This window comes from Babylonia areolata, chromosome 21 (assembly GCF_041734735.1).
Source record: "Babylonia areolata isolate BAREFJ2019XMU chromosome 21, ASM4173473v1, whole genome shotgun sequence".
Taxonomy (NCBI): Eukaryota; Metazoa; Mollusca; class Gastropoda; order Neogastropoda; family Buccinidae; genus Babylonia; species Babylonia areolata.
This window is the reverse complement of record NC_134896.1, coordinates 42,321,972-42,334,471: the sequence shown is the minus strand read 5'-3', so window position 1 is coordinate 42,334,471 and position 12,500 is coordinate 42,321,972. Positions and strand designations below refer to the sequence as shown.

Here is a 12,500-nt window from a genome sequence, read left to right as displayed (position 1 = left end):
TTCCAGATTAAGCCCTATACATGTATGGATCGTGAATGGTTTATTTCCTTTAGTCTCCGGATCCGCAAGATTTTTACTGTGTCGTTTCCGGTTTGTTGCGAGAACGTTTGTTTTGGGGTTTAAATACGACATAGCATTTCATCTCTTGTCCGCAACACAAACTTTGGACAGAACAAACAGAATGACACTGACTACACCAACAACGTATTTACTGCATTCGAATGTTATAAGGAGGTTTGTGAATTAGGGTGAATGGACGTACAACTATTGCCTGTTGAACGTGAAGAAAGCCATCTTGCCTGAAAAGTTTATTACTGTCGGAATCACGCATTCAGTTGATAATTCGTAAAAAAACATATAATTGAAAGGGGGCGAAGGAGGCCGCTGAATCTGGTAACAATAAAGATGATAATATGAACAATAGTAATTTATAATGGACACTTAAGAAGCGCTCTCTCTAGAAAACTGCCCCATATACTTTACAAATCAGATGATATTATACATAATAATTCAATGTTACATATACACACCAAACTGTACCTAGCAAACTATACACATATAAACACAAGACACACACATTCATACATACATTCATACATTCTTACATACATACATACATACATATTACCTTATTATCCCAATAAGAGAAATTCATTTGTGGTATATGCTACACAAACAGTACACGAAAATCACAGTCATTCAATGTGAATACAAAAAAGACATAAAATGCTGAGTTGATGTGGACCTTTTGGACAATGAACATAATCATACACATGTAATGATTACATACTTTGTCATTCATCATGAATACACACAAAATAATACACATGTAATGATTACATACTTTCAGTCATTCATCATGAATACACACAAAATAATACACATGTAATGATCACATACTTTCAGTCATTCATCATGAATACATAAGGAACATGTAACGCATAAATACAAAGTTAATGCTGATTAATCTCATACAATGATCACAAAGCAATTAGCATAGTAAGAGAACAGATGAAAATATCATACTATGAATAAAACAACGATGTACATGATTAAAACCGGTTGAATTCTGTATGAATACAAACATACACACATACATATATACACACACACATACATACATATATACATACATACATACATACCAGTGGTGAAGTGGTAAGCACCCCTCCCCATCCTGCGCCCCTCCACTGTCAGCCTTTCCAGTGTTGATGTTATGCGGCAGGAATCACACGTGAGCCGTGAATGAAGACTTTGTCTCATGTTTTCTGAAGGTTTCCAGAATGAACACACACCGCCCAGCCAGAGAGCAGCAACAGTTGTGTGCCAGCCGCTGCAGACATGACAGCACCTCCTCCCTCCAGGAGGAATCCTTCTTACCTCCCCCTCCTCCTTACCACGAGGCTGTGCAGTCCTTCCAGGCTTACCCCTCAGGAGGAGGAGAGACATTATGGGCGACGTCTGATGACCACCAGGGTCTGTACATGGACGAGGTGGACGGTCACCACCCCCACCCGTACACGTTCCCTTCTTTGGAAGCCCCCCTGTACCCCTCATCCACCCCCCTCTACCCGTCCCTCCCCCTCCTGCCCCCTGACCTGGAGGTGACGACTGTCTTCAGCTCCACAGCCACAGGGTCAGCCACACCTTCCTCACCAGGAACTGGGGGGGAGGGGGAGGGGCCGTCACCGGTGGTGGGGTCCTACCCTTCCCGCCCCCACTCAAACAACTTCCCCCCGCCCTCCCCAGACCAAGCGGAGGACATGAGCTTCCTGGACGACGGCTTTGGGGGAGGGCTGGTCGGTCCTTCGTCAGCAGCAGCAGCGGGTGGAGGGTGGGTGGAGGGGTGGTCCCCGGGGGTGTCCTACCCTGCCCGGCCCCTGTCCAACCCTGGCGAGGTGCCTGGCTGCCCCCTGTCCGTGCCGGACACTGGCTGTGGGGAGTACAGTCTCTACTACTCCCTGGAAACCACTCCCACCACCACCACCCCCACCACCACCACCTCCCTCACGCCAGGACCCTCCTCCCTCTCCGGCTTGGACTTCCCGGGATGGCCCTCAGTTCATCCTTCACCACCACCACCACCACCTGCACACCCACCCCGCCCTCTGTCGACCGTCTCTGTGTTGTCGTATCTCGAAGACTACGGGGACATTGGTGCTGTGGTGGAGGGCTGTGTGGAAGAGAGCCAGGTGAAGGGTGTGGCGGAGGGTGTGACGCCCCAGGTGGAGGAGGAGGAGAAGGGTGAGGGGGGTCCAGAGGCCTGGGAGAGACCAAGGTCCGGGATCAGTCCTGGGGGTGTGCTGGTGGAGCAGGAGGCACAGAGAACAGACGCCATGGAAGAAAATAGGGTGAGTGGAGTACTTGTCTTGTTTTTTGTGTGTCACCCACACCCTCCTCATTCTGTACTGTGTGGTCCTCGTCATCCTCATTGTCAGCATCATTATCATCATTGTCAGCATCATTATCATCATTGTCAGCATCATTATCATCATGTCGTCACCATCATTATCATCATTGTTGTCACCATCATTATCATCATTGTTGTCACCATCATTATCATCATTGTCAGCATCATTATCATCATTGTCAGCATCATTATCATCATTGTCAGCATCATTGTCACCATCATTATCATCATTGTCACCATCATTATCATCATTGTCAGCATCATTATCATCATTATCATCATTATCATCATTGTCACCATCATTATCATCATTGTCACCATCATTGTCATCATTGTCACCATCAGTATCATCATTGTCAGCATCATTATCATCATTGTAAGTATCACTATCATCATTGTCACCATCATTATCATCATTGTCAGCATCATTATCATCATTGTCAGCATCATTATCATCATTGTCAGCATCATTATCATCATGTCGTCACCATCATTATCAGCAGCAGCATCGTCACCACAAACATCACGTCAAGGTGATAACCCTCATCCTTTGTGTGTGTCTGATCATCATCATCATTATCAACATCGTCACCTTCGTCGTCGTTATCATCACCAACAAGAAGAACGTCATCATCAAAAAAAAAGAAAAAGAAAAAGAAAAAAAAGAACGTCATCATCATCATCATTATAATGATGATTAATATTATCATGATCATCATGAACATCAGCATCACCATCAACACCACCATCATCATCATCACATCGTCATCAAAATCGCCCTAAACATCGTCGTCATCGTCATTGTCACTGTCATCAACATGATCACCATCATGACCGCCATAATCATCAAAGCCCCGTCAGGTCACGCCCCTCACACTATGACCTGTGCTCTATGACCTATGCCCCATGACCTGAGCTCTGTGCCCTATGACCGACAGAAGCTGCTGCAGGACGTGCGTGACGACGAGCTGCTGGCCTGTGCCCGCCAGGTGGTGGAGCGGGGGGACCCCAGCCTGCTGACCAAGATGATGCTCAAGACCAAGCTGCAGCTGGACTACGTCAACAAGGGGCAGGCCGTGCCGGACGTCTCCGCCTTCCCCTCAAAGAGAGACAGTCACCAGGTGAGTGAGGCTAGGTAGACAGTCACCAGGTGAGTGAGGCCAGACAGACAGTCACCAGGTGAGTGAGGCTAGGTGGACAGTCACCAGGTGAGTGAGGCTAGAGAGACAGTCACCAGGTGAGTGAGGCTAGAGAGACAGTCACCAGGTGAGTGAGGCCAGACAGACAGTCACCAGGTGAGTGAGGCTAGGTGGACAGTCACCAGGTGAGTGAGGCTAGGTGGACAGTCACCAGGTGAGTGAGGCTAGAGAGACAGTCACCAGGTGAGTGAGGCCAGACAGACAGTCACCAGGTGAGTGAGGCCAGAGAGACAGTCACCAGGTGAGTGAGGCCAGACAGACAGTCACCAGGTGAGTGAGGCTAGGTGGACAGTCACCAGGTGAGTGAGGCTAGGTGGACAGTCACCAGGTGAGTGAGGCTAGGTGGACAGTCACCAGGTGAGTGAGGGTAGAGAGACAGTCACCAGGTGAGTGAGGCCAGACAGACAGTCACCAGGTGAGTGAGGCTAGGTGGACAGTCACCAGGTGAGTGAGGCTAGGTGGACAGTCACCAGGTGAGTGAGGCCAGACAGACAGTCACCAGGTGAGTGAGGCTAGGTGGACAGTCACCAGGTGAGTGAGGCTAGAGAGACAGTCACCAGGTGAGTGAGGCTAGAGAGACAGTCACCAGGTGAGTGAGGCCAGAGAGACAGTCACCAGGTGAGTGAGGCTAGAGAGAAATTCACCAGGTACGTAAGCAAAGCAGGACAGAGATGATACAGGTGAAGTCAAGCAGCGAAGTGACTAATAAAGCAAAATAAAAACAAACAAACAAACTGAGGAAACCGTCAACAGCAGGGTAAAGCGACAGCCCCCTGAACTCTGTCTGTCTGTCCGTCTGTTTCCGTCTGTTGCTGTCTGTCTGTCTGTTTCTGTGTGAAGTGTAAAGATGATGACTAACCCCCTCCACTGCCTTTCAGTCCTGTATGAAGTGTAAAGATGATGACTAACCCCCTCCACTGCCTTTCAGTTCTGTATGAAGTGTAAAGATGATGACTAACCCCCTCCACTGCCTTTCAGTCCTGTATGAAGTGTAAAGATGATGACTAACCCCCTCCACTGCCTTTCAGCTCTGTATGAAGTGTAAAGATGATGGCTAACCCCCTCCACTGCCTTTCAGCCCTGTATGAAGTGTAAAGATGATGGCTAACCCCCTCCACTGCCTTTCAGCCCTGTATGAAGTGCAAAGATGATGACTAACCCCCTCCACTGCCTTTCAGCCCTGTATGAAGTGTAAAGATGATGACTAACCCCCTCCACTGCCTTTCAGCCCTGTATGAAGTGTAAAGATGATGACTCCCCCACTGCCTTTCAGCCCTGTATGAAGTGTAAAGATGATGACTAACCCCCTCCACTGCCTTTCAGCCCTGTATGAAGTGTAAAGATGATGTCTAACCCCCTCCACTGCCTTTCAGCCCTGTATGAAGTGTAAAGATGATGGCTAACCCCCTCCACTGCCTTTCAGCCCTGTATGAAGTGTTAAGATGATGACTAACCCCCTCCACTGCCTTTCAGTCCTGTATGAAGTGTAAAGATGATGACTAACCCCCTCCACTGCCTTTCAGCTCCGGCCAGACGAGGAGGAGAAGGTGGCCAGACGGAAGAGGAACGGATGTATCAGCGCCAAAGTCTACCGTGACAAACAGAAACGACTCAAACAGGATAAGGAAACGGTAAGTGGGCTGTCTGGGACGTAAGATAGGAATACTGAGAGAGAGAGAGAGAGAGAGAGAGTTAACAATGATTACATGTCTTCGATTATCACTGTGTCAAAGCTAAAACAACAACAAAACCCAAAAACCAACAACAAACAGCCCCAAAACTTTCACGGCTAACTGGCCCATCAGTCTTAACAAAGTTATTGTCTGCAGTTTCATCTTTTCACGGGGTAATGTCCGTCATAATACTGGTATTCAGAAGTGTGGACTGTGCATAACATCAGCAACACAACACAGACTGTCAGGCAGTACATCTGTTTAGAAGCAGAACTTGCTACATTAAACTGAACGTAACAACAGCTTTCCACACACCAGCTGAAGAGAGAGGACACACACATAAAGATCAATGACCACACCGGGTTTCTTGCCCTCCTCACGTTTCGTTCCCTTTGAAGTCATTCCTGCTTCCAACTTACGGCACTTGTCTGTTTTTTGGTTGGGATTGCTCATACGGACTTCACGTGTGTGTGTGTTTCTTTTTCTGATGTAGACACTGAAAGAGCTGGAGGAGAAGAACAGGGAACTGAAGGAGGAGGAGAGATCTCTGAAGCAGCAGATTGCTGACATCCGTCAGTGGGCTGCCCAAAACAACCTGCTGACTCCCTCCACCACCCCCACCACGGTCACCACCACCACTGACACCTAACCTGCTGTTCCGCCGTCCTCATCAACGCCACTTTCTGGTGACGCTGTGGTCATTGTTCCCTACTGTCTCTGCAGCATCGTCGTTGTCGTCATCACCAAGGGAGGTTCCTACCGCCGGCGGCCATTTTGGTAGCGCCACGCTCCGCCAGACGCCCCCGCCGAGGTAGGCAGACAGCGAGGCGGCAGGACCTGTGGTTCTGATGGTTCGTCCTGCAAAGTCTGGAGGTTATGTTGGTTAGCCTGATGTTGGTGAAGTATTATCCTCAAACATGATGTATTGCCTGAAGCGTTATGATGTCTTGAGATGATTATGATGTTATCATTGAGCAAACGGCCTACAAAGATGTGTCTTGATGATGTAACCAGCCACATGTCTTCCGATGGCAGTGCTGTCGATGTGTACAGAAAAGAGCTTTGCTGTCTGTTGACAACGTTGTGGAGCCATACAATGCTTTGAGGTGAGGATGTTATGGTATTATAAATGGATTTATGATGCCCTGACAATAGTTATGTCTTCTGACGATGATGGCAATTTGAAGCAATGGCACAAACATGTACAGACCCTGGTGTCTTTTGACAGCTGAGTTATACAGCATCCAGAGGACTTGACATCTTGCAGTGATGATGTTACGAAGCAATCTTGTTCTGGGATCTCCATGTCCTCAGGCGATAGTTTGAAGGATCGTTTCCCTCGGCCAGTGACCTTGTTCGGCGACAGCGTGGCACAGTGCCCGCTGGAACCACTGTGTCGGTCTATTGTCTGGAAGCATTTGACAACAAACAGGAACTGTCACTCTTCGTGAACCACAGGCACACAACAGTGCTCGTTTTGTTGTATATTTCTCTTCTTCCTCCTTTCCCCTATCTCACTCAGTTCTTGTATTTTGTTCTTTTATATTAGCCCCCTCAGTATGGGGCTAGGCTAAATCTGAATAAATATTCATATTCATATTCACATTCTGTCTGTCTGTCTGTCTGTCTGTCTCTCTCTCTCTCTCTTGTTTTCTTGAAATCTTTATTCCACTAGATTTCCAGTCTTGAACAATTATTTGTTTTGTATATCCTGACTGAAATTTTAGATTAATGAGTTCTTGTTTTTCAGCCATATTGTGTTTATTAAGGTGCTATGATTTTCGAGGTAATGCGCATTTATCATACAGTTATCTTCGGACGATCAGGTTTTGATTTTTTTTTTTTTAATGGAGAGATTTTACTGGTCACGCCATGTTGTTCACTGATGGATTGTTTTGAAGAAGAGTTGACGTGACCCGATAAAGGCGTGTTGAGGGTCTTGGGGCAAGGCATCAGTGATAGAGCTGTTAGACCCTGGACATGACGGAAAGGCTGCCAGGTGGTTCACACTGTTTCATGTTGCTTTGTTTCCTGGTTTGGAACAGACTAAAACATTTTTGTGTTGTGGAAGAGTATTTGACATATTCGCTAGTCAGCTGACTTTTTTGTTTTATACATGCTGTGCAGGAGAAAAGATTATTGGAACTGTCGTGGTTCAGATGTTCTAAGTCTGGTTTTTTTCTGTTGCTTTTTATTACGAATATGTTCGAAAATTAATTAAAGAAGTCATTCGTCAAGTTCTTTTTGAAAAAGTGTCTCGTTTTGTTCCATTTAATCTGTATGTTCATGTCTTGTGGCATCAAATCGTTTTTATCCATTCTTTTATAGTTGGGATGTGTAGTAGAAGTAGCAGTAGTAGAAGTTGTTGGGGCAGCAGCTGTAGCAGCAGCGCCAGCAGTAGAAGCAGCATCAGTAGTGGTATATTAGTGGTAGTTTCATTTACGTCATTTCACATATTTGATATGAGATTGGATGTGTTTGAGAGTTTCTGAGTTACGTTCTGAATTCTCCCACTGTACCCGCCACAACCAGAAACATTGTTTTTGTTGTTTTCGTCGGCACATACAGAGTATGGGTGCCTGTGTGTGCCAAAACCATTTGAGCCAAAAACATTTGACTTGAGTTTATAATGTTGACCATTTCAATGAATTTCGTTTTATATGCTGGTCTTGGGGTGGGGGGGAGGGGGGAAGGGGGCTGCTGAGGAGTTAACTGCAGAAGTTGAGATGCGCCATAGCAGTGTCGGCGAAGCGTTGAACTTTTGATGCAGTGTTCAGCAGTGGTCAGGGTTCGAGGCCCCGTGTCGGCATGGTGCTGTGTCCTGGGGAAAGACACTTCACACTGATTCTCCTCACTCCAGCACGCTGTCAATGGGTGCCTCATTTCGGGTGGGATAACTTGTTAAAACGGGGGAAGGAGAGAACAGGGCCCCGCCTTCCTGTGCCGAGAAGTCACATTATAGATGCACTGAACAAACAGAAAAGGGAACTGAGGTGTGGGAAAAAAACAACTGCAGAACAGTCATATTCACCTCTCCGCCCCACTCTGTGTGTGTGTGTGTGTGTGTGTGTGTGTGTGTGTGTGTGTGTGTGTGTGTGTAATTGATAACAGTTTGAGTGTATGTAACATACAATACCAGTTACGAGGTGGCCAACAATTGAGTGTTGACAATGGCTTACAGGTCCATGAAAAAAAAAAAAAAAAAAAAAAACAGAAGAAAAAGGGAATCGTACTTGACCCCGGATTACTTTCCTTGCAGTACTGGTTTCAGTGTGGCTGAACGAAGCCTTTCAATGACTGATGTGTTGACATCGTCCTCGTTCGTGTAAGACCAGGCCGTGCTATTGAGTGCTGGAAGAGCCTCCTATCCGCCCAACCCACGCCACTGATTGTGATGATAGCGACCGTGTGTGGTTCAGAATCGGTGGACCTAGCGGAAGTTGAAAAAACCCGCGGCAACCAAAATATAGTCCCAGCCAAATCACGAAGAAAAAATCCACTCTAATGTACTTGTGTGTCAGTGTGTGCGCATGATTGAAGCCTGACTGCAATACACAGGAAGCGGATGATGAGCGCCTAATGAAGTGGAGTGATGGCCTAGAGGTAACGCGTCCGCCTAGGAAGCGAGAGAATCTGAGCGCGCTGGTTCGAATCACGGCTCAGCCGCCGATATTTTCTCCCCCTCCACTAGACCTTGAGTGGTGGTCTGGACACTAGTCATTCGGATGAGACGATAAACCGAGGTCCCGTGTGCAGCATGCACTTAGCGCACGTAAAAGAACCCACGGCAACAAAAGGGTTGTTCCTGGCAAAATTATGTAGAAAAATCCACTTCGACAGGAAAAAGCAAAACTGCACGCAGGAAAAAATACAAATAAATGGGTGGCGCTGTAGTACAGCGACGCGCTCTCCCTGGGGAGAGCAGTCCGAATTTCACACAGAGGAATCTGTTGTGGTAAAAAGAAATACAAAATACAAAATACAAAATAAAGGCAGCTGTCAATCGGCTCGTCCCAGGGAGGCAGCCTGTTGTGCAATTTTTTTTTAATGACTGCATGTTTATAAATCACTTAGGGATTGGTCTCTGACCGAAGGGGCGGCGCTATATAAGTATCAGCGAGTAGATGAAATGATAAAACTATAAATAATAATGATCTAAGTATGAAAATGCACAAGGTATGGAATATTTTTTTAAATTATATCGGTTTGGGTCTTGTCCTGCCGATATGAAATATACTAATCTAATCCATGTACACGCACACACACACACACACACACACACACACACACACACACACACACACTGACAAATATATATACATATATATATATATATATATATATATATATATATCAGTCACTATCACCGGGAGTAAAGCAAATTGTGGTTCCTCATTCCTTACCACCTCCCTCCCTCCCCGCCCCAGTCCCATCGTCTCCTGTGTGTGTGTGTGTCACGTGACATCAGCCACGTGACGGGTGCTGTCCCCTGTCCTTGTATGGGGATGGTGTTACCCGAGTTGACAGAATATACTTTCGTTTCTTTACCTCTCTCACAACCCGTCTGTCGGCTTGTCAGTCAACCATCCCTTCCTCCCCTTCCCTTCCTCCCCTTCCCTTCTCTCTCACCCTCCTTTCTTCCCCCGACAAACGCACGCGGGCGCACACACACGCACACGCACACACACACACACAAACACACACACAAACACACACACATACATAGGCACTCAGCGACACACACGTACACTCACAGACACAGACACACACACACAGACACACACACACACACACACACACACACACACACACACACACACACACAGAGGGTATGTGTCTTCGCCAATCATTCATTGCAGTATGTTGTGAAACAGGCGAAATGGAAAAGGGAGGTGACCTTGGCGGCGAAGCAAAAGGGAATTCCCGAAATCCTAAAACTGCAGCTTAGTAATGGAAGACGTTTGTGTGTTCGCCGCTCACTTGCACGGGGCTCAGTTCTCGCTGCTCTAAGTTGGTCATTACCACCATTGGATGGATTTGACACGAGACAAGTGTGTGTATGTGTGTGTGTGTGTGTGTGTGTGTGTGTGTCTACATATGGCGAAAAAAGCCAATGGGCCCAGTGTCACGTGAACATTGTCAGTTTCTGTTCATCGCCTTTTATGGTGAGGTGGCAAAGGGGGCGGGGTGGGGGTAGGGGTGGGGGGTCCGGACGGAGGCAAAGCTGCCTGGATACCTTTATGTGTATGTGTGTCTGGTTGTGGGTCGCTGGAAATTCGATCTGCTCCTTTCTGGGGCGGTTGGGGACATCATGTTTTGCTTTGGATACAGAGGCATTAGTCGTTTGTGTGTGTGACGGTGTGTGTGTGTGTGTGTGTGTGTGTGTGTGTGTGTGTGTGTGTGTGTGACGGTGTGTGTGTGTGTGTGTGTGTGTGTGTGTGTGTGTGTGTGTGTGTGTGTGTGTGTGTGTGTGTGTGTGTGTGTGTGTGTTTGAGGAGATGAGGAGACGGAAGTGGGAGAGATGTATGTTCTATCCACCCTCAGTACCTCGCCTCTAACCCTGACCCCCCCACCCCTCACATACATCTCTCTCTGTCTCTCTCTCTGTCTCTCTCTCTCTCTCTCTCTCTCTCTCAGTGTCACTGTTTTTTCTGCTTCCCTAGTTTTCAGACACCCCCCCACCCACCCCCACCCCCACCCCCCCCACACACACACAACCTGAAATCACCTCGTTTTGTTGACAACTGGCAGGACCAGCTGAAATCATCCTGGGCTGTTGACAACTGGTAGCAACAATACATACTCACATACATACTCACATACATTCACATTCATGCTCACATCCATACTCGCATACCCACCTCCCAAAATAACTATTTCCTAGTTCCCTCGCCTTTTCGCTATTTAATGCAGTTCAGTATTCCATTCACTCCGCTTTTATTCAGCTTGCAAGCCAGTTCTCCTCGCTTTTCCAGAAATCCTCTCACTACGGCCAGCCAGTTCTTTTTTTTTTTTCTTCTTCTTCTTTTTTTTCTCTTTGATTTCTGCAGCCCAAAAAGGACACCCTCGCAGACGGCTCACCTGTAAATAACTGGAGTACCCGAGGCTGTCAGCTCAGTCCGAACACACGTCATTTGTTTATGTGTTGGTATGATTGTTGTTTGTTTCATTCAGGACGTTTCCCATGTTGTTGTTTTTGACTGACTTTGAGTATTGCCGATTCCCGAAATTCACTTTGGATTCTTCAACTCAGTGTGAAGCGCAACTGAAGTCATTATGATAAGTGTGTGAAGAAAGTACCAATGTGTTGGATTAATCCTGTCTTACGTAGGCAAGCAAGGCAAGAAGTTTCATGTACCTCCTTGGGGTCACAGGTACATTACACATTAACGTCTTTGACATGCACCATATACACAATATAGGGTATCCCCGGCGGGGGATGGGTGTAGGGGTGCAGAGGGGAGAGAGTGAGGTGGGGCGATACAGCTGTGACAGTGATTGGGTGTGTGTTTTTTTAAGGGTGGGGGGCTGTGATGCCAGCTTGCCCAGTAGCATTGGCAGACCGTTTTAGGGAAACTTGGAAAAATGACTTAGGAATACACAGTCAGTTTCAATGAGTCAAAGCTGAAGTTAGCGGACATGTGGCAGGTTGGAGTTGACACGCACAGCGGTAGGCTTCGTCATGCATGTGAAACAGGTGTAAGTCTGTATCTTTTCTATCAGTTGTGTGAGGGCTTTTGTTTGTGTGAGTCATAATTATGACTGTGTGTGTGTGTGAGCCGTTAAATCAGTCCGGGTCTTGTTTTGATGTTGTTGTTAACTGTTGCCATCATAATCGACAGTTCATCATTTTTAGTTTCTTTTACCGTCATTTCCCTCACCGTCGTCATCGATGTTATTAGTGTGTGTGTGTGTGTGTGTGTGTGTGTGTGTGTGTGTGTGTGTGTGTGTGTGTGTTTAGGTTCAGAATTGGTTTCCGAACAATCCACTTTTATACCTGCAACATTTATCTTCCCTTCCCCTCCTCCTCTCTCCTCCTCTTACCCCCCAGCCCCACCCCCCTGCCCCCCACCCCTACTTCTCTAAAGATGTGAGGAGTTAACGAACGAACGAGTGGTTCATTGTGGCCAGGCCCATTGTCCATTGACAAAGGGGTGGTGTGGGGAGGGGGCTGTGCGGGGAGTTAGGGAGAGGAGGTGAGTGGAAGTTGGAATAGAG

At 47.0% G+C, this 12,500-nt stretch overlaps 1 protein-coding gene across 1 annotated transcript in view; it reads left to right on the top strand.

The window, feature by feature from the left end:
• Window positions 1-7,483, top strand: part of LOC143296275 (uncharacterized) — a 13,724-nt gene extending 6,241 nt beyond the window's left edge. Inside the window, exons 2-5 of the mRNA XM_076608116.1 lie at window positions 1,275-2,351; window positions 3,349-3,531; window positions 5,133-5,240; window positions 5,776-7,483. Coding sequence (XP_076464231.1) covers window positions 1,284-2,351; window positions 3,349-3,531; window positions 5,133-5,240; window positions 5,776-5,931 — 1,515 coding nt within the window. The 5' untranslated portion in view covers window positions 1,275-1,283 and the 3' untranslated portion in view covers window positions 5,932-7,483. The remainder of the gene's footprint in view (window positions 1-1,274; window positions 2,352-3,348; window positions 3,532-5,132; window positions 5,241-5,775) is intronic.
• The last annotated feature ends 5,017 nt before the right edge of the window (window positions 7,484-12,500 follow it).